The 21,007-nt window shown below is 44.7% G+C and overlaps 2 protein-coding genes across 7 annotated transcripts in view; one reads left to right on the top strand and one right to left on the bottom strand.

Annotated features, from left to right (window-relative positions):
• LOC8036083 (acylamino-acid-releasing enzyme) overlaps positions 1-20,339 on the bottom strand; it is a 78,696-nt gene extending 58,357 nt beyond the window's left edge. Inside the window, exons 1-2 of one of the 4 annotated variants that reach the window (XM_029986042.4) lie at positions 20,099-20,339; positions 13,340-13,530 (exon numbers count right to left, since the gene is read on the bottom strand). In XM_029986042.4, coding sequence (XP_029841902.2) covers positions 13,340-13,530; positions 20,099-20,207 — 300 coding nt within the window. In that variant the 5' untranslated portion in view covers positions 20,208-20,339. Of the gene's footprint in view, positions 1-7,544; positions 7,610-13,339; positions 13,531-19,534; positions 19,625-19,816; positions 19,845-20,098 lie in introns of those variants that run through there. The other 3 variants (XM_040500264.2, XM_029986045.4, XM_029986044.4) reach the window with 3 other exon arrangements.
• Positions 18,806-21,007, top strand: part of LOC8036084 — a 140,858-nt gene continuing 138,656 nt past the window's right edge. Inside the window, exons 1-3 of one of the 3 annotated variants that reach the window (XM_040208378.3) lie at positions 18,806-19,095; positions 19,172-19,240; positions 20,279-20,399. In XM_040208378.3, the coding sequence (XP_040064312.1) occupies positions 19,237-19,240; positions 20,279-20,399 (125 nt within the window). In that variant the 5' untranslated portion in view covers positions 18,806-19,095; positions 19,172-19,236. Of the gene's footprint in view, positions 19,241-20,205; positions 20,400-21,007 lie in introns of those variants that run through there. The other 2 variants (XM_040208379.3, XM_040208377.3) reach the window with 2 other exon arrangements.

Here is a 21,007-nt window from a genome sequence, read left to right as displayed (position 1 = left end):
TTGAGGCTACGCGTCGTCTGCTACGGGCAGACGACGCGTCTTTTTCGCCTGACCCAAAGTTTGCGTTCAAACGTGGAGAAACTTCATTCGTTAGCTTTTTAAGCCACCGAGGAATAGGATTATATCATTTTCTTGCCACAGCCTGCCAAATAAAAGAAAATAACTGAAATTCGGATGTCGATCCCATGCATTCCGCCGAACGAATGCATGAAAATTGCAGCTCTCTCCGCTCAACTCGAAGCTGTTCTAGTAGATTGTGTAGGAGCAGCCGAGAGTTCAGGCGCATGCGGAAACACCTCTCGCTCTGCGCCGCGGGCTGATTGGCTCACTCGGGAGAGGGACGTTACGGCGAGATCATAGGCTAGCCAAACTCTCTCCATATATGGCTCTGGCCCGGATGTCACCGTCGAACCTGCCCAACCTGCCGAACCTGCTCTGGGTGAATAGATAGATGAATATACACGATTGCAAGTCGGGCTTCAGGGCGCTGCCATCTTGCTTGGCTGGGGTGCGCATGGACGAGTCCTAATCCGATTACGAAGCCTTGCTAAGGCGTCATAATCGGATTATGGCCGGGCGCAAGAGCGCACCCCACTGAGGAATATGGCGGCGCCCTGAGACCGGACTTGCAAACGTGTATACGGCTACGTCCCTCGAATAGGACGGGCTTCTGGGCCATCTAGCCAGTGCTTCGTTTTTAATTCTGGGACATTATGAGTTTCCTTTGATGGGCGACACTGGGAACTGAAGGGGCCATATAATAAATTTTTAATATGTTTACTAAAAAAAAGTCAGTAGATTTTCTTGTTTTTCAGTGAATCAGTAGACCCGGAACAAAATCAGTAGATCTACTGATAAATCAGTAGACCTGGCAACACTGGTCGTACGCTGCTCCAGCCAAGCCGTCACGGGCAAAAACAAAAAAGGGGACAGACTACTGCTACGGTTATTTGATCCGAATAGCAATCACAACCAGCTGCTCTTTTTTGCACTCGGCATCCTGCAGGCCTTTGGAAACTACAGATAGCAAAACAAAATTTGCAAGCATTGCTCGTCACTAAACACTGCTCATAAAAATGTTCCAGTTAGGATAAACAATTACTCAATAAGCTGATAAAAAAAAAAAAGTAACGGCGTGAATTAGGTGATCCAGACAATGCAGCATGAACAATAATGACACATAAGCACAGAGCCTAGAGCCCGGGCCAAATTCAGATTTTTCCAAGGAGCAGGTAAGCAACTTAGAGATTCAGATATGTATCCCTACCTCAGCTGGATGTTACGTGTTAACCCCCAAGAAATAATTGACCAGTACATCCCATAAATGTAATAGTGTACATATACAAACACAGTGTTTACAAACAAGCGCGCATTTGCTGGCCACTGCGTGCGAGCAGGAACCAGGTTATCGTAAGAAGAAGTGTCTGCGCATGCGTAGTAGAGAGCCTAGATTGAAGAGAGGGTTCATTGGCTGCAAGTGCACACGCGCTGCGTCATCGTGGGGCGAGGAGGAAAGCAGGCGGAAAGGTGGAGATGCCTGCACCTCCTCGCAGCTCACATTACAAACGCGGCCCATAAACCACCTGACCCCGATGGAGCAGTTGGAAACTGTCCGTAATGTGGGCTCTCTAATGTGCAGTGCAGACGGCAGCACCACGGCAATGGCGTGACATCAGACAGTTCAGTTGGTATGTGGTATACCAGGGTGTCTAGCAAATTATTACTTTGAAATTCCCTGACTTTTCCAGGTTTTCCCTGACAATTTCAGATGAAATTCCCTGATGGCAAATACATATATATAAGACCATTACAACACAAGGCATTTTTTATTTATAGAGCGCAATTATAATCAGCACAAATTAGGGTATCTGACTAGAGTGTCTAGTATTGCACCAAGTTTATGCAAACACAATCTGGTCTTGCTGCTTAAGAGTGTCAGTCATTGCACAAGGGTTGTCCAAGCACACATCTCTAACTTTTTAAGGGAGTCTATTTCTTTTTCTTGCAAGAGACTGGCCTCCATTAGTGATTCACTGAGCAGACTTCACTTCTTTTCTTCTAGTTCTTTAACAAGAGCGGCCACTCTTTTCTGCCCCTGAGGAGCCTGCAGCCAGCACAACAGGTGTGAAGACGTCGATGAGCGGCCACTCAAGAGCCACTCATCGACGTCTTCACATTTGTTGTGGTGGCTGCAGGCTCCTCAGGGGCACTTGTGTAGTTTCCGCTACATCCGGCCAAAACGTTCGTTGTTGCCGTAAAAAATGAGAGAAGTCCAGATTGGGAACGTCATGACTGACGCTTCAAAGCAGCAAGGTGCTTTTTGCTCGATGCGTAACTGGAAACTGCTGTGTTTCCCATGTTGCTCAAAGAAAATGTTTTGTGGGACTGTGAGCATTAAGCACTGTGAGGATAATTTTGCACGGGTTTAATCCTACTTGCATACTCCGAGATATTCGGGTTCGTTTAGTCCGGATTAAACTAGCACTTTCTTGCCACCGACACTGTCAGAGAAGAGGCCACCTCCGGAAACACGATTAAAACACGACATTTGACCACAGACGTCAATAACCGAATGGCAGCATGGCCGCCAGACGCACACTGTCCGATACTTTCGGCTTAAGGCTCGGATTGGATTGGGGTCTGCGGCTTTCCCATTTGTCACTAAATCTAGTGGCTCTATCTGGATCTAGTCTAGTGTTGTGCCCCCAATCCAATTCAATCCAATCCAATGCATGGTTCGAACTGGATTTGTCGGCTGTTACCTTTACATAGGATAGCACACTCTACAATGGGTAATCAGAGCCCGCGCTCTGCTCTAAGCAGAATTTATTGCCTATTTTTCTGCCCTCAAATCCTCAAGTGTTTGCTCAGGGCACTCGATGGCGTTTCCAGCTCATTTCTCCTGACTGGGCTCGCCTTTTGACAACATCCCTGACAATTCTCTGATTTTTCCCGGTAATTAAAATTTCCCTGACAATTCCCGGTTTTCCCGGTCACTAGACACCCTGTATACATAACTAGGGCTCTGCATTTTTGAATAAATACAATAGTGCCTGGGAAATGCTTGCAGGTAGATATATTGCAGGTTCGGATTTATCCGAAACGCTTCTAGTCGGAAACTCCCAGTTATAAAAACCCCGAACGGTTTTGATCTTTTCCTGAAATTCTGGGACAACTTTCTATGTCAATGGTCGAACAGATGTCTACCTGCTCCACTTAGAGCCTTCCTCCTGGATACGTCTCTTTCCTAGATGTTCATTTAATTTCTCTCACCTCTTTATGTCAGAGATTAAATTTACTCGTCATCCACGTTGACAACAGGGCTTTGAGAAATTTGGTCAAACTTCTAAAAACCTCCATGCAACGGGCAGGAAGTGAATGCTCCCTGGCAATTAAGCCAAAGAATACCTAAGTTTTGAAGTGATCGGTAGCGACAACATTATCGTTCGCGAGTCTCGTCACGTCGAAAGCTAGCGTGGCTAATTTAGAGGGCATGTTCCGTTTTGCCGAGTGTCGGAATTCCAAATGGCACATCCATCTGGAGAGAGCCCATTTGGAGACAGATGGGTGCATTGTTAATCAACTACGTATGTTTTTTTTCAACAAGTTAATCTATATCTCAAAAAGTTAATCTATATCTCGAAAAGTTAATCTCTCATTGCATTGTTTATGAAAAGGCCTCTCTACTAAAGTCGCAAACTGCAGTTTTATAGCTAGCCCAACAATACTAAGAATACAAAAAAAAAAAGAAAAGAATTTTGTATACTATGTCAAATGAAAGCTCAGAAAAACTCAGAATTTTCGGCGAAAACTAAACACAGAAAAACACCCTTTGATTTTGCTCAGAACTAAACTCCGAACACTCAACTGGACTCTTCCAAAAGAGGAACCTCTTGTGGTACAACTTTTAGGACTTGGACCGGCAAAAATTAAAGGGATACCAAACTATGAAAAACATTAAATGCTTGGACATATGTCACAAAACAAGCTTTCCCTAAACAAAAAGTAGTATTTAGCATTATATGTACATTGCGACATTAATTTGGAGTTCGGATTTTGAACCACAGGGTTTATTTCAGGGTCGACGTCAAGCATGTTTCAGAATCGCGCCTAACTCAAAACGTGTCTCTCGACATAGATATTGCAATAAACTTATTTTTAATAGAAAGATTACTTTGTAACATACACATTCTGTCTGGGCACTTTAGAAAATGCTTATTGCAAGTTTTGTGTCCCTTTAAGGTGCATAGGTTCAACTCTGCCCACGTCTGGTACCAATGCCGAATCGAGCAGAACAAAACAAAAAAAGGTTCTAGTTAAGGGGTAAAAACATCAAACTTTTGGGTTGCATTTCTTACCCTATGAAACGCACATGGTGCTGCTAATGACAGAACGCAATGCACAGTATGCCAAGGCAGAGTAAATAACCTATTATTTCAGTAGTGTTGACGATTGGGCTAGTTGGTCATTCATATTAGCGGAAAACAAACAGCGCAAGGACAAGGACAGAGTAGAAGGCGGTAGACACACAAAGCGCTGACTTACAACTGAGCTTTATTGGCACTGACAACCTGTATAAATACACAATTTGCCCTGCCCAAAAGCCAAGAAAAAAACCCCCAAGAGGAGGACTACACGTGTAGTCCTCCTCTTGGGGTTTTTTTTCTTGGCTTTTGGGCAGGGCAAATTGTGTATTTATACAGGTTGTCAGTGCCAATAAAGCTCAGTTGTAAGTCAGCGCTGTGTGTGTCTACCGCCTTCTACTCTGTCCTTGTCCTTGCGCTGTTTGTTTTCCGCTAACCTATTATTTACTTGGTGGTTTTGGTTTCGACTGTTGAAAGCCGAGATCTCGGGATAACGTCACAGTCCAGGGAGCACATCTACGGTGGTGGAATTACGTTGGTCCAAGAAAAGTGACGCGATATGTGCATGTCTATGTGCTAAAATGAGATGAGGTGCCGAAGCCACCACCGCATCAGTTTTTCAGGGCGAGTGTCGTGTTAATGAAAACAAAAAGAGCATGCATGCATTTATCGTGGGTGGCATTGGCGCCGGGAGAGGGCGAGAATGGCAATGCAATGATACCTTCGCCCCTCCGCCGACAATAGTAGCAGTTGAGGCACAGTGCACTTGGCCAATCGCGATTGCGCTAGGGGTCATGTGATCGCCGTCCTCGCCGCCTGCTCATTCTCGCCCTCGGTGACCCGCCCCCTCGGCGCCTGAAGGCCTGTTCACACACATGCGACTTCTTAAAACCGTGCGCCTTGAAACCTCTTAAAATCTCTTACGACAAGAGAGCACACTGGCGCCTCATATCGGGGAGCCGGGGAACACTTTTATATTTGTTCATGGATTATTCTTTCTTTTTTGGCTCAAAAATCTTGTGTCCATGTTATAAACGACCGTTTCTCATACATAGTCCATACATCTGACCTTGCACTTGAGGGTCCCCGCACAGATGGCACCAGCGTGTTCTCTCGTCGTAAGAGATTGTAAGAGGTTCTAAGGCTCTCGGTTCAAAAGGCCTGTTCACACACTTGCAACCTCTTAAGCGCCATTCAGACATATGCAACCGAGTAAGACCGAGAGAGACCAGATCGGATTTTAAGCCTCTTGCAACGTCTTAGGAGCAGCTCTGCTGCAGCGCATTCGGTCCTAAGACGTCGCGAGAGGCTTAAAAACCAGTATGGTCTCTCTCGGTCTTACTCGGTTGCGTATGTGTGAACAGCGCTTAAGAACCGAGTGCCTTGGAACCTCGAAATATCTCTTGCGACGAGAGAACACACCGGTGCCATCTATTGGGTAGCAATGGAAATTTGGCGGTCCGGCATATTTCCTATTTCTCTCGCGCATTAACCTTTCTTTTATGGCTCGAAAAACTTTTGTCAACGTTATAAGCCAGCCTTTCTCATAGGTATTACACACATTTGACCTCGGAAATCCCACAAAACCTTCGCTCCTGTGAAATGAAGTTCCAGGGTCACCGCATAGATGGCGCCAGCGTGCCAGTGTGTTCTCGTCCTACGAAATTTTAAGAGGTTTCAACAGGTCTTGTCTCTCTCGGTCGTACTCGGCTGCAAGTGTGTGAATGGCAATTAAGAAGTCGCAAGTGTGTCAACGGCCCTTAAGCCTTTGCCTACAAGAACGGGGCATCCGAAGCATACGCCGGAGAAAGCGGCGGCTGCTTGACGGCGTAAATGCGCCCGTGAGAGATAACGTCGTCAATGTATAGGCGCCGCCGGTCACATCCTGGGAGTTAGGATGAAACACATTCAACCTCAAGCTCATGCTGTGCATGAACGTGAAGCGGCATGTGGAAGAGAATGTTGCCGAGTGAAGAATGGACGCGCTGGCGCGACCGAGCAATTTGTGCAGCGCGTCCGCGAGAATGCGTTTGGTGCTAGCCGTTCTGCGCGCGCGACAGGTTGCGGTTTACGCGAGACCTGGGCGGCTTTCTAGAAACAGCGTCTCAGCTGGGACTGAACGAAAGAAAGCACAGCAAAGCCAACCCACGTACTGAGCGGGACTCAAACCGCGTCTCAAGACGCTCGCGCGCGCCAGCCTTTGCAGTGCTTTCTTTCACCCAGTCTCAGTTTGGACGCTGCTTTAGCAAGCCGGCTTTGGTGCCTTTGCCAGCGGCTTTCCACGAGGTTCTTCAGTCATCGTACCCGGACAGTGACCCGACTGCCTTCGAGGCGTGTGCAGTGTTATGCAGTGTTATGCAGTGTTTGCACGCAGGCGCCTAGCGCACACGTAGCAATCACCGCACAACGCGATAAAATAACTAAAAAATGAAATGGCGCATCACTGCGCGACGCAACATCGCCAAAATTTCCTCTCAACCGCCACATGATATTGTTGAAATGTCGCACCAGCCGCCACCGTCCATTTGCATCACGTTGCGTGATCGTCCGCGCAATATTTTTAGACCCACGGTACATCTTGCCCTGGCTGCACTCCCTGGGCTGCAACGTTATGCCGAGATCCCAGCGCCCAGCAACCAAAACTGAAACTATCAGAGTCACTAACAGCATGCAGGGCGTAGCGAGTTTCGAGCCTGCTCTTGTCTCCACGACCAATCGAATTGAGCCATTAGCCGACACGACTGCACAAGAACAAATCAGATAGCAAGAGGCGTGAACACGATAGGCCATGCCCTTGACCACGAGCAGCAATGACACAATAATAAATTGCTTACAGCCTCGGCATGTATTCTACGTTGCATTCCATGCTTGGTGATGCAACTAAAAAAATGTTGTGTCCCTAGTCCTTTAAGCGAATCATGCGTGGCACAACAGAAGTAACTACTACAACTGTGAAACTCGTAAGGTTTGTGAGTCCCCAATACGAACAAATTTAATGAATTGGAAAATAAACAAATTTTAGAGGCCCAGAAGTATTTCTTTCCCCTAGACACGTCAATTTCGGCCCTCTGAATTCGCAAAATTTAAAGGTTGCGAGCACGGGCCGGGTCCTCTGGCAATTCACAAAAAATTGGGGCCACAAAAATAGAGGGTGTGTTTCTGAAGACCCCTAAAGCTCACCTTCATCTTGGGAAGCTGTTCTAAGCAAGACGACACCCCAAGTGCATGTCAAAAAGGCTCACTATCTCATTCAGGCTTCTTTGTAAGTGACAGATAAGCAACATGTGCAAATAATAAAAAAAAAAGAAAGTCTTGTCTCTCTTTTTGTTTTATCCTGTGTACCATGTTATTTCCATCAGCACAGAATTCGCCTTCCAGAAAAAGATAAGGGCTCGGGTCAGGAACCTTCATAGACTGTAAGACGGATGTTACGGCAGTAACAAAGAATTACCGGCGGTGTTTTCGTGAAACAAACTCTCCTCTGGTTTCTCACTCTCTCGAAAGAATGAAAAGGGATGGCCTGAGAGATCACCTGAGAGCTTCATCCGGACTTGAGAATACAGTATTTCCCGAACTAAAGTCCACTCAGCACCCAGTGCATAGCCCACAAAAGAAATTTTGGGGTCACAAATTAAAATGTTTGCTTGGATAGTCCGCATTTAGTGCCTCATTCGACCGTAAAAATTATTGTACACAGCATACCTTGACAAATGCCTGCTGTGTTAGCTCACAAAGAAGCTTGTCTCATACATAAATAATCATTAATATATTGTGTCATTCATAAAATATTTTGTGTCTTATCACAGTGAACAATCTAGAAAAAGTGAATACTGTAATTGACTTAATTTTCGCGGGCACAAATTTTCGCGAATCGGGCCAAAGCTGAAAATTTGAAATTATTTGCGGGTTCTAATTTTCGCGAATCAAGTATAGCTTCCGTAGCGTTCACATATAGCCCGAATTGTTTGCGGGACATATTTTTTGCGAATTGTAGGCGATTCGCAAAATTCGAGAAAATTAGGTCCTCGCGAAAATTTAGTCGTTTACAGTACCTGTATAGTCTGCACCAGATAAAATTTCAATTTTTAAACATGTACAGTCTGCAAACTATAATCTGGAAAATATGCTAATACAAGAAAAGGTACAGTTGAAATAAAGAAATCATTTCTTTGAAATAACATTGCCAACCGCCGCGGATGTCACAGTGATGTGATTGGCCTAAGCAATTATGGAGCATCTTTCGGAGCAGCCAAAACAGAGTTTTGGAGCAGCAAAAGTGGCTTTTGGAGCCAGATATTCTTATAAAACTAAAAATATTCATTTTAAGTGCTGCACAAATGAAGGGCTCTTTGTGCTGTATTGTGTCCTGATGTGACGTGTTGTGACGGAACTCGCTGATTGTGCTTTTACTGCTGAGACATCCCACAAGTGTACAGTGCTGTAGGCATTTCCGAGCAATTAAGAAAAACCGCTTGCCGCCGTTTTACTGGTTCCCGACGTGCCAGATTTTCTTCAAAAGTAAGCAAACGTAAAACAATGGATTGCAAGTGTCCCGGCTGGTGCCTCTGTTGTGTAATCGTGTTCGCACGCACGTGAGTGCAACTTCGGCAGGCTTGCAGTTGCGCGTGCTTCATCGCGCGAGCGGAGACAACTGATGTTCGATCGAGACCGAAACCATGCCCCTCCGTTCCGTCGCCGACTGATTCCCAAGATTGTATGCAAAATGTAACTGTCGTTAACACGACGAAAAACGGTCCAGCGGCACGTACTTGCCAGGCCGGCAAACAAAGTACAAGCTAAACACACGCACACAAAACAAAGAACCTGAGCACACCGATGCAAGACATCGCAAGTCAGGATCAAAACGTTCTTGGAGCACTTTGTGCAACGACTCAACTCGAGACAAACAAGTGCGCTGTGCGAGTTCAGCGTGCAGGCATTGCCTTGTTTGCTTTAGCTCACTTCTCTTCAACAACTGTCTTTCGAGGCAAATTTTTCACGTACCAGGGTCCCTCTCGAAAGAGAGCCTACCGAGAGAAAAACCTAGGTAACCAATACTTCGACACAGCAGTCTTTCAGTTAAGGGGAGACACGCCCTGGGAAGGTCAACTTTTGACCCCTTGGCTTAAAATTATTGAAATTTACAGGGTAGGCTGGTGGTCATGCTAGAGGGTGCATAACAAAATTTCAGGTCTGTCGGTTAAGTGGGAAGGAAATTAGGGCAGCTTCTATCAGCGACACCCCTACATTGTTTAGTTAATCTACCGTCGGAAAACTATCACAATATTCAAGATTTTTATTCGCTATATATTTAGCAGAATGCCTAGGAGGTGCGCCTATGGAAAGCTTTTTGTAAAAAGTCATTGATTTCTATCAATTTTCTCTTCTGGAAAATTCGTAAACTTTTTGGTCTTCTGTGTCTCCGAGAAAATGTCAATATTTTTTATAAAAGACATCCATAAAGTGACAAACAAACTCCATAGGCGCATTCCTTATTAAATTTCAGTCAGGCAAAGTGAAGAATGAGCCTTCCCTGTATTGCCATTATCAAATGATAGATTGACTAAAATGGAATTTATACCAAAAAATGGAACGAAGAAAAATGTGTTCAAAGTGCTCCAAACCCTACCTTTTATTTAGCTTCGGTGGGAAAAAAAATAATTTATAAAAAATTAATTATGCAGTGTAATCTGGGGAAAATTTCTGGGAATACTCTCTGAATGTAGATGGATAAAAAATATGTAATTTTTTTTAAATCAATGTTTTTTGCAGAATTTTTTTTTTCTGGATAGTGTCTCCCCTTAAAGAGGGATTTTTCTAGTAATGTATGATTTAAAGAAGAACAGTAATGTTGATGAACATGCGGCGGTACTTAGTTTCATTTTAGAAAGCGCCATATCTGCAGCGACGTGGGGAAGGCAACACCTGACATTGCGCGACCACAGTAAATGGAAGAAAGGGACCAAATATAGTTTTCCCACGGTTGTTACTTTGAGGAGCGAGTGCTTCAGCTCAGAAAGTAACTCCCGCCGCGCAAAAACGTGGTTCCGTTTCACAGCATGACTGCATGGCTGGTACCAGGCATGCTAGCGTCGGAGCGTCCACAGACACCCGCGTCTATCGTTGAAAATATTTTTTAAAAAAATGACGCTAGACGAGACCGATGAGACAACGAGAGCGCGAAACGCGCGACGGCGGGAAAATCATGCAAGACCGGATGGACGATTGATGCAGGGTATTTCGTGTTGGGCGGCCGCCTGTGGCACATAACACACATGCTCAATTACGGCACTTAGTTTAGTTTCGGTTTCAAAAGACAACCGAAATTGGTTTTCTGGCGCAGGCTTGGCGAAAATTAATCATATTTTGGCATAGTGTAGCAGTATGTAGCAGGGTTAGCCCCTTGGCGCAGCAATCACATCACTGATGTCAGTGTAAGAATAAAAAAGTGATAATTGGCCTTCTAATTAGCTTAACCCCTATTTTGTTTTACCTATTCACCTTATCTGGCATACTTAGATTAGAGATTTTGATGCTCATTTTCTAAATACGCTACGAATCCGAAAACTACCTTTTCTGCACTATTCAGTGGCAAAGATACGCTGTCTAGAGTCCACCATACTGAAACTAAGGGGGGAAAAAAAGAAGCGCCAAATGCTCCCAGCTCGAAGGAGACGTCAGAGTGTGGCGTGCCTCTTCTGCGACACATTGTTTCACAATGACTCGCTAGCCACAACTGCTATGGTGACACTTCTGGGTGGGACTTTCGCCAGTCTTTTGCATCTGTTTCTGGCATCTCAGTCTTCTAATGGCTTAAATTGGAAAGAGGATGGCACAAAGCAGAATTTAACTAATCTGAATTCTATCAGTTATGGCATAATTCAATGATGGGCAACACATCTCTAATCAGAGTGTGCCTGCTCACGAGCATATTAAAAAAAAGATATTGTGTATTTTAAATAATTAATTTGCGAACTATCACTTTGCACTAGTAACATGACGTCCGCTGCTGTCAACAACATTTTCCCGAAGCAATTGTTTTTTTATTTCAAGTGCCCTTTTTTTTTTTTTTTGAAAAAGTGATTCTCGGTTGTTGGTGAAACACCCTATGTATAAATCTGTCACAGATGTTGAGTTTGTGTTTTCGTGACTATGCTCACTGATTTATCTACGATAATAAATGTGCACCTTTAGCTTTCACTAAACTTCAAGCAGTACACTGACATACTGTAGTGGACATTTGCAGAGCACTTTAAAAATTTCATTTTTGTTTCCTTCATTTTCTTGGAAAATATGATGTTCCTTTTTTAAAAGTCCACCTCCTTTTCTATGGTAAGTTTCCATAGAAAATTTTTCATCTGTTTGAGTGAAGGAAACCGAATATGTAAAAAAAAAAATACTGCTTCGAACAAATATGCTTATTTTTTTTAAAAGACAAATTCATGCATCCATGCAAGATTGAAAATGGCAGGGGTGGAGATTGAACCCAAGATCCCTTGGCTCTGCGGTGCAAGCTCCATGGTTGCTTACTTTACCTCTGCATTGAGAACAGACACGAGTTTTTCAGAAGTCTGCAGAAACCTTAGAGGTTTTGTTTAAAATGTTTACCACAAGCAGAAAGTTTGTACCCACAAGCACAAGTTTGTACCCACAAGCAGAAAGTTTGTGTAAAGTTTGTTCCAACATTTTTCAGAAAACAATGTCAAGGTGTCAAAAGCAATACAGCATATCTTGCTAAAAATGGTTAAAAATATAAATTGTGTTGAGATTTTTTTTAAAAATCATGTTCCTCATCACCTTAATGATGGAAAACTATGCAAGGGTTTAGTGTTTTTGCTTTTATTCAAATTCGGAATACTTTGATATTTATATAAAAAGCAGTCTTTTTTTTTTGTGTGTGTGTGTGTGTGTGTGTGTGAATATGTACATTTATGAAAGTTTACCGGTCTCTTTAGTGATATGTGCAGCATCTTCATTCAACCCAAGACAATATTGCCTTTTTTTTTGCTCTTCTTTTTGTGAGCACTAGGCAATCAAGTAAAAATGGTAGTGTTTGGTACAGTGCTGTCACAGGAGTATGGAACTGCCAGATGAAAGAGTGACAATTCGAAAAGTAGGTAGTAGTGTCCAAGGCAATGAGCAGTACAGCTCGCTAGTAGGCCATACTACTCTAAGATGCAAACAGTAATCGGTTCAAACCGAAATTTTGAAAGATGACTTCAACTTACTTTTATTGGGTTCCTTTTTTTTTCGGTTGAAACCAAAAATACTAGTACATAATACTCTGTTCACCACTAGGCTGACATGGCGGTGGAGGCTACGCGCTTGTTGGATAGCCAACAACTATACCCAACGACGACATGACGCACACGGAATGGCACTGCCGGAGCATTTGAGTATCGAGTGTCATAGTCAGGATGCAAGACTGACGTACTACTACAGCTCCCGCTTACCTCCACCGATTGGTATCGCTTCTCTGCAGCCACAGCCACAATTACTAACACCGCCGAGTCTAAAATTGCCATTGCCGATCTGTGAAACAATGTTTCGTAGTAGTTTTCATTTTTGCATTTTCGTCTTTTTTTCTTCCTTTTTTTATCTATTGTACAATACCTCGATCTTCTCTATAGTACCTTTAGGCCCCGAGAAAAAAGAAAAAAAAATGAAATAAAAGAACTGAAAGTTTTATGCTCTCGATGCTAAACAGTGTCAATGATTACAACACTAAAAAAAGAAAAAAAAGAAAAAAAAAGCCTTTGGTTGTTGGTCACTGGCAGTTCGAGAAACGTGGGGCGTGGCTATTATCTTCGCGCCTCTTGCCTCGTGATTCCTTCTCGGCGTTCTCGTCGGCCGACGCTGCGACCTCACTGGCCGGACGACGAGATGCCGGAGAATCCCCACGCTCAGCGTATCTCGCTCAGTGACCACGGAAACGAGTGAGAGGAAACAGGGGGGAAGAGGAGGGAGCCACTCACGTCCAGGGACTCAATTCCCTGCAGCCTGAGCACGGTGGACATGCGCTTGCGGGGCAGCTGGCCCTGCATGGCCCTCTGGTGCTTGCGCGAGTTGGAGTGGGACCGGATGTCGCTCAGCTTGGCCGTGAAGGTGATCTTGCAGTTCTTGCAGAACGCTATGCACGCATTCTCTGCCACGGGGGCCAGCCACCCTGCCAAGCACAAGCGGGGAAATCAAGGTCCTGGTAGTACACAATACAATCTTCGACAGGGCTCTTGCGTAATACCCGGGTCAGGGTACAAACTATGGAACCCGTCGACTGGCCATTTCAGAAATTAATCGGGACAGTGGCTTGAAGCGCAGGTTTATAAACAACGTAAAAATGTACCTCTGATCATGACTGCTTAATTGCAATGATTCTATAATCCTGTACATTTTTTTAGTAACCCTCGTCCAAATTATGTATTTCGTTTACGACGACAATCTGCGACAAAAGCTTTTTGTTACAGATTGTCGTTGTACTGTTAATTTATTTTGCATTTCTTGTTGTTTTTTATGTCTCTAATGCTTTGCTGCTGTTGCCTGCTAAGCAATGTAAAAAAGAGAAGAAAATGTACATTTTGACCATGGCAGATGTGCTTTTGTGAGGAAGACCACATCTGCCACTTGTCATTCATGCACCTGAATTAAAAAAAAAAAAAAAAAGAGAGAGTCTTGGGGGGGGGGGGGGGGGGGGGGGGTTGTGTGCCAAACCTACAAAGGGCATCTGGCATGTTCCACTGGAGGATTGAGGAACAATTTCAACCAACTGGGGATCTTTTGACCTGCTAACCGAAATGTCAGTTGTCAGGCACCTTCTTCATAACGAGCCTCCGTTGGATTGGGGGCTCGGCTGGAATTCGATCCCACCAACTGGGGAGCCGTAGGCCGCCACTTCGCCTCAGAGTTATATCGAGGCGGCTCTGGCACACTGGGGAGACGGGAAGCTGGATACAGTAGACGACAGAGAGGGGACACTCCCAAGGGCACATCAGTCGAAACCACAGTCTGAAGGTTAAAGGGACCTTTTAATGAAATATCCTGCTATGCAGAATGTTAGTACACAGCGTGCTTCGCAAATGGCAGTGATAATTACAAAAAAAAAAAAGAAAAGAAAAACAGGCATTTGAATTAAAAAAGTTTTTCCTTTAGAAAGATGTCAACGGCCATGGTGGACACAAGGTTGTGAGTCCAAAGTGATAACTGTTGAATTAATTATCTGAGATTTATAACTAATCGTTGGAATATATTTACCTAAGCTGGCATATTCATATTAGAAATTTGTGACCCATGGCTGAAATATGCCATAGCTGTTATTAGAATTTGGACAACTAAGTTCTGGACCGGGCTATTGGTAACTCCAGCAAAATTGACGCCGTGTAGTGGCAACGCCGAGAATCTCAAGAGAGGAAGGTTGTTTCGACTCTGTCGTCTGCTATCGCTGCATGGTTCTCATAGGCAGCATAGAAACAAACATTGTTTCCAGTAATTATTTTGTTTCCGCCGTGTCATTCCCCCGCACTGACTAGAAGAAGGTTTCTACCAGAATGAAAAGTTGGGTGAGTTGGTATCAATCCATCTTGAAAAACAGTGCGAATAACACACGGACAAGAAGGAGAGAACACACAAGACGAGGCGCTGACTATCAACTAACTATCTATTCAGAAGACATACAGAAAAATTCACACGAGGACGGCTTCTTCTTTTTCCTCTTCCATCAGTCATTCGCCATTAAGCACGCAACATAACAAATTAAAACACATTGGTGTTTTAATTTGATATGATTTACAATGTTGCGTGCTTAATGGCGAATGACCGGTGGAAGAGGAAAAAGAAGAAGCCGTCCTCGCGTGAATTTCTCTGGATGTCTTCTGAATAGATAGTTGATAGGCAGCACCTCGTCCTGCGTGTTCTCTCCTTCTTGTCTGTGTGTTATTCGCGCTGTTTTTCAAAAGGCTTCTACCGTCAAAAATTCGCTTTGTTTTCATACGTGACACCGATTTCACCCTGCAGTGCAAGAAATTTATGGTGGTCCACATGCTGAACGATGAAAACGACCTCCTTTCGTCCACCATTTCACCTGACCAACGCGCTCCCTGTAGTTTGCTGGAGTCGCGAATTCTCTGGCAAAGTTAGGATGTATGTAGTCGACCTGATTGAAACTAGGAAGAAAAAAAAAAAAAGCCAAAAGCTGTGCGCTCAAAGAGACGCCAGAAATATAATAAAAAGAAACAGCACCTCATATGTGACACTGTTGCAGGTCAAGAAAAGCAGTTCCTCCCGCAAAGCTTCCATTCTTTCCACATTAGCAAGGGAATGCTGGAGAGGAGGTGAGTCACCCCCTCTCCTGCATTCACTCTGCTAAAGTGGAGAGAGTGAAGGGTTTTTGCGGGAGGGGCTTGTCCCGCTTTTATTAACCTGCTACAGAGCATGGGTAACAGAACACTATCAAACCTATGGATGTCACACTTGAGGTTCGACCGGTTCGGAGAACCTTCCAACTTTCTGCGAAGTTTGACGAAGTTAGACTTGTGGACAGTGTTGCCTGGTGTCTACACGAAGGTATGAAATTTCGGGAAACACAAGATTTAGAAGGTAGTTTATTTTATATTTTATAAAACGATCAGTAACATTTACACGATGGAAAAGCAAAAATAGGTACTTTTAATGCTTTCGTTAGTTAGTAGTGCGAACCAGAAGCAAATTACGCCTAACAAATGTTGTCGAACTTCGTGTTGGGAGTTGTGGAAAGTCAAACTTGTTCAGACTTGACACCTTGACTGGTTTGCGACATCACTAGTCAAATTGGCTTGCAACGACTCGCCATTCGTGCTTGCTGCGGAGGCCGAAATCATTTCCGGGTGGAGGTTCCACTGCTCTTTTGCAACTGGTTCCGGCATCCATCTCTTAAGGGTTTAATTTGCCAGCTGAGCAGAATTCCCCTGTTTTGAATCTATTAACAGCTTTGGCGTATTTTGAGCACGGGCTTCATATTCCTACTTGGAATGCGCCAGACGAGGTGGATATTGCAACAGGTAACTACTGCAATGTCCAGAGAGATAGCCCACCTAAAATGGAAAGCAAATTGAGTGAAAATAAGGAGTGGGCTAACTTTTGATGCACGATATAGGAAAGTTGATAAAAATGCTAGTTTTAGATTCTGTGATCTGCAAAACTTGTGGTCATGGGACACCTTGATGAATCAAAGATGGCCGTCCTTCCCAGTCAGCAATGCTCGCTTATCTTCCGTCTGGGCGAAGTAACACCGTTTCTGCCAAGGTGCCGGCCACGGCCCTGCAATTACTAGACATGGGCGATCTTCCTGTGTTTTTGAAAAAAAAGTAGAAAATCGTCCTCAAAATAGGGGGCAAGTTATCTTTCGGGGGCATCTCTCCGGATGTTACGGTAGCGGACTTTAGGTAATTCACTTGGTAATTACCACTTTGCAGTCGTGACCCAATGTGCGCCGCAGCCGATAATGTTATCCCTTTATCGACTGCGGCAGGTGATAACACCACCATCGATAACACTATGCCGACGGAATCGCATCACGGGGTTGAGTTGAGCCGGTTGACTGATACCTGTTAGTGGGGACAGCTGAATTTCGACGAAAATTGAAGAGAAGACAAAGACGCAGTGGTGTCTTCATCCATTTCTTCCCTTTGTTTTTCATCAAAATTCAGAGAATCACACTAACAACCAAAGGAATCATTTCTTTCTTTCGAGTGTCCTTTTCTTCCCTAATTATTTTCAGTCATTACGAAACACCTTATATAGCGTGCCATATGCGAGACATCAGGGCCTTTAAACTCGTCAAATGCAAAGTTGGGGCTGAAGTTGACGGAGTGCACCGATTGGCCTATCATGACGATGACTTTGTGCTTTTTGCCGACGTCCAATCGGCGTACACCGCTACTTTCGGTTCCAACTTTGTGTTTGACGAGTTTAGGGCCCCAGGTCTTTCCTACTTACTTCTAAAACTTTGTAGTATAAATCAGTGTTAGTTTCGTTTGGGCTGAATCAGCATGCCTAATGGAAACGATGGGTTTACAATTCCATGTCTGGAACTTGTCAAAAATTAACAAGACTGCGAAAAAACATATTGTCACATTATTTTTGCAACTGTACCAGCATTTATCTCCTCTTGATGTAGTGCCTATCAACAGTACGTTAATTTCATGAATACTGTTTTCCGAGTTTGAAATGCATCTCAAAACTGCAAAGTCCACAAACGACTTGGAGGAACAAGGTCCTATTGTTATGTGTAGGTCATAAATTTTTCCAGTGTTTATTGATAAGGAGAATAGAATGATTCTTTTCGGTTTACTCATTTTTAAAAACTTAGTGTATTTAGGCGATTTGTTTCATATGAATGCTAAAATCTGTGATCACTGATAAAAACAAACAAACCTGAAATTCAAATTTAATTTACAATATATTTACACCCTGATAACGCTTTGCACATATGACAGTACTTGCAAACCACGGGCAATTAATCTGAACACGATCCAAAGTCCACGCAATCTTTGTAATCATCCGGAGCTTTTCATTTTCTTTACATCCCACTAACCTTCTGATCTGCGACGACAAAAATGGAATTGTTCTCAAGCAAAAGTTACGTGCAACGAGGAAAGCAAGTTGCTCTTGCTTCTTTCACATGACTTGAGCGATAACGCCCACCAGCGTAATTTCAGAGCCTCTTGTCCAACTCTAACCTGAATTAAACAAAGACTTTTAAGACAGTGTGCGATGACCAAATAACTGACCTCTCATGCTACTGTCCTCCAAGGCCAGAGATTCCACTGATCTGGGACTGGCAGGGTGTTTGTTCCTAAGCAAAAGTATGCACCAGACAAACGTCTGAAGGCCCGTTCACACACTTGCATTGACTACGACCAACTTCAACAAGACTGGTTTTTAAGCCTCTTGTGGCGGCTTACGACTGGCTGCACTGCTGCAGGGCCGATCGTAAGCCATCACAAAAGGCTTAAAAACCATCTTTTGACGCCTCTGGTCCTAAGAAGTCGTAACTGTGTGAATGAGCCTTCAGAAGGGAGGGTTTCGACGAAAAAAGTCCTCGCTTAAAGTGAGACTGCTCAGAAATCGGTGTTTATTGGTTTGAACCGATTTTGTATTTCGGACACTGAAGGATGTCTATTGGTGTTATTCCGTTAAAAGCACGGTGGTGTTATTCGTTAAGAGCAGGGAGTTGAAAGCCTAGTTATATGGCATTCTTCGATGAGTTGATGGTCAAGGGTCTCCATGTAGCCACTAGCCAAAGAATGACTTTGCTCATTAGAACATGCCAGGAGTACAAATATGACTCCAAGTTGGAGGCTCGGGATGCTGTAGCAATCGTTCAAATCCTCCAGCCAAATGGCATCTCATTCTTCCACCTACTGTCACATAAACCCTGCGACATCATGCGAGCTTTCTGCTCTGCAGATTGTCCAGCTGCAATGTGCTAACACAGACAACACACAATGCCCTGACCATTGTATGGTAGTGCATAGATAAAGCAGATCTGGCTGCACAATGATGGCATTCCCTGTCCCCAGTATTTGCTAGGCTCGCCTCATTAATTGCTAAACCGGACTTTGGAATCGGGTGATTAATGAAAGAAATTCCTATGGCACAGTCTCGCTTAAGAGCTCCGATGGACTCGTTAATTTGTACACTGCATAGCTTCTGGTGTAAGGGCATGCTTCTGCTCCATAAGAGTATCCGGTGTGACATGGTAATTTCATCAAGCAACACATTCATGCTGAAATTTGTGGTACACTAAACATTTGACAAGTTTTCCCACTGCCCAGGAAGTTCAAATGTGCTGCGTGAGCCCCACGCTTATGAGTCACGGAACCCCCAAGAGAACTACTAAATGGGTAAGTGTAATGATCACTACAACCAGTAGTCTGGAGCCGCTATCAGAGATCGTTTTCACTTCGATCGCACAAAACGTGTTTTCGAGAGTGGGTTATTAAAAAAGAGATGCAACTGTCATACCAAAGGGGCAAAAATTACCCAAAACAGGGAGAGGATCTTTCCAAATATATTACGAGGTTTGTTTGTCCAATTGTTTTTAGTAGGGTTCTAATTTTGGGGAATCCAAAGGCTCAACCTAGCTCACATGCGTGGCAACCCTTGGCAGGCGCATTACAAAAGAAAGACAAACTCACACCTAGCAGCAGAGTAGAGTTTACGTCGCGATGCAAAGCTCAGACCACGTCCATCAAACCAGCGTCCCTCCTTTTTTTCTCTTTCTTTTATTAGGCTATGGGACTTCTATCAAGCCCAGCCAGCACGTTGCCACCGCTTGCTTCAGTTGCTTCGGCGCAATCGTACGTAGCGCGTATAGGCCTAGACGAGGGATTCACTGCCAATGGGACGTCAGTGGGGAAAACTAAGCGTTAGTAATTAATCCGAGCAAAACGAGCGGCGCGTCACATCAACACGTATACCTGCAGAAAACGCACTTGGCTGAACTCGGCGAATGACCGGCGGAAACGCCGCCGATTTCGATGAGCCGCGCGAAATCCGCTATACCTGACGGGCGAATGGACGCCGCGCCTGCAAACAGATCGGGCAACGCGCGTCGCTAAAAACAGCGGAATTTCGGTATACAGTGCGGCGAATGGGACGTGCCGGGCCGGAGGAGAAGCGCACAACGCAGAGCAGTGCGGAAGACGAGCTTGGTTTCGAGTGCACGGCCGTGTGGTTCAACATGTGTGGTGAAGGCTTACCCTTGAACGCTGGGCATTCCTCCCATTCTTTACGGTAGCGCTGTTTGTACTTAGGGCTCTGTTTCATCACCCATTTGTCATATTCCGATTTGTCGTTCACGGGGTTCATGGTCGCTGCACAGCCGGTTTTCGCGAAAGCCTACTCGACAGTTGACCGTTGCGGTTTCTTTGCCGAAATAGGGGCCAGGTGCGGAAGATCTGATGTCCCTTGCAACGTGCACCTAATCAACGGAGACGCAATGAACGAGCGAAGCACTGTGGAGCGAAGTTTCCCCGAGATACGCAACGAGCGCGATGGCAGGTACGGCCGATTTTGTCAAACTTAAGTTTCGTACGCCTATTTACCTTTACGACGTTCTTTTAATAAAAAAAGAATAAATCCCGCATTTCAGATGAGTCGTTTATTATTTATGGCAACGCTTAAAGTGTCGGCGGTCGTGTGTATTTTGAGATCAGACAACGCTGTGTCTACAGTGTGTTTCGCGTCCTACGCCGCCTACGCCGCCTACGCCGCCCATACATCCGAAGTGGTCCCGAAGTGGCAACAAGTGACGTCACAGAAGCTGAAGTGTCATCTTGTCGGAAGTCGCGATCTTGGCGGTTGGCCGTAGAAATGCTGACGAAAGGCACGAGCCAACGCAAGTGTCGCTGTCGTCACGGCGTGCCAACTTCTGGCTGCTCTGACTTCCGTGGACTGTCACACTGGAGAGCGACCTGCAGCAGAACAGGCGTCTGGCACACACACCATAGCTATTGAGACGCCGCCAGGATCGCGACCGGCGGCAACATGGCACTTTTATGACGTCATCAGGCGGGAATCGAGGGACCACTTTTTTGGGCGCGCCAAACACACCAGTCGGAGACGCGTTCCAGGCATAGAGTTCCAGGCACCATACCGTGGGCCATGGG

This window comes from Ixodes scapularis, unplaced genomic scaffold, assembly GCF_016920785.2.
Source record: "Ixodes scapularis isolate PalLabHiFi unplaced genomic scaffold, ASM1692078v2 PGA_scaffold2__306_contigs__length_199485367, whole genome shotgun sequence".
NCBI lineage: Eukaryota > Metazoa > Arthropoda > Arachnida > Ixodida > Ixodidae > Ixodes > Ixodes scapularis.
The sequence above is the reverse complement of the archived record's forward strand: the minus strand, read 5'-3'. Positions and strand labels throughout refer to the sequence as shown.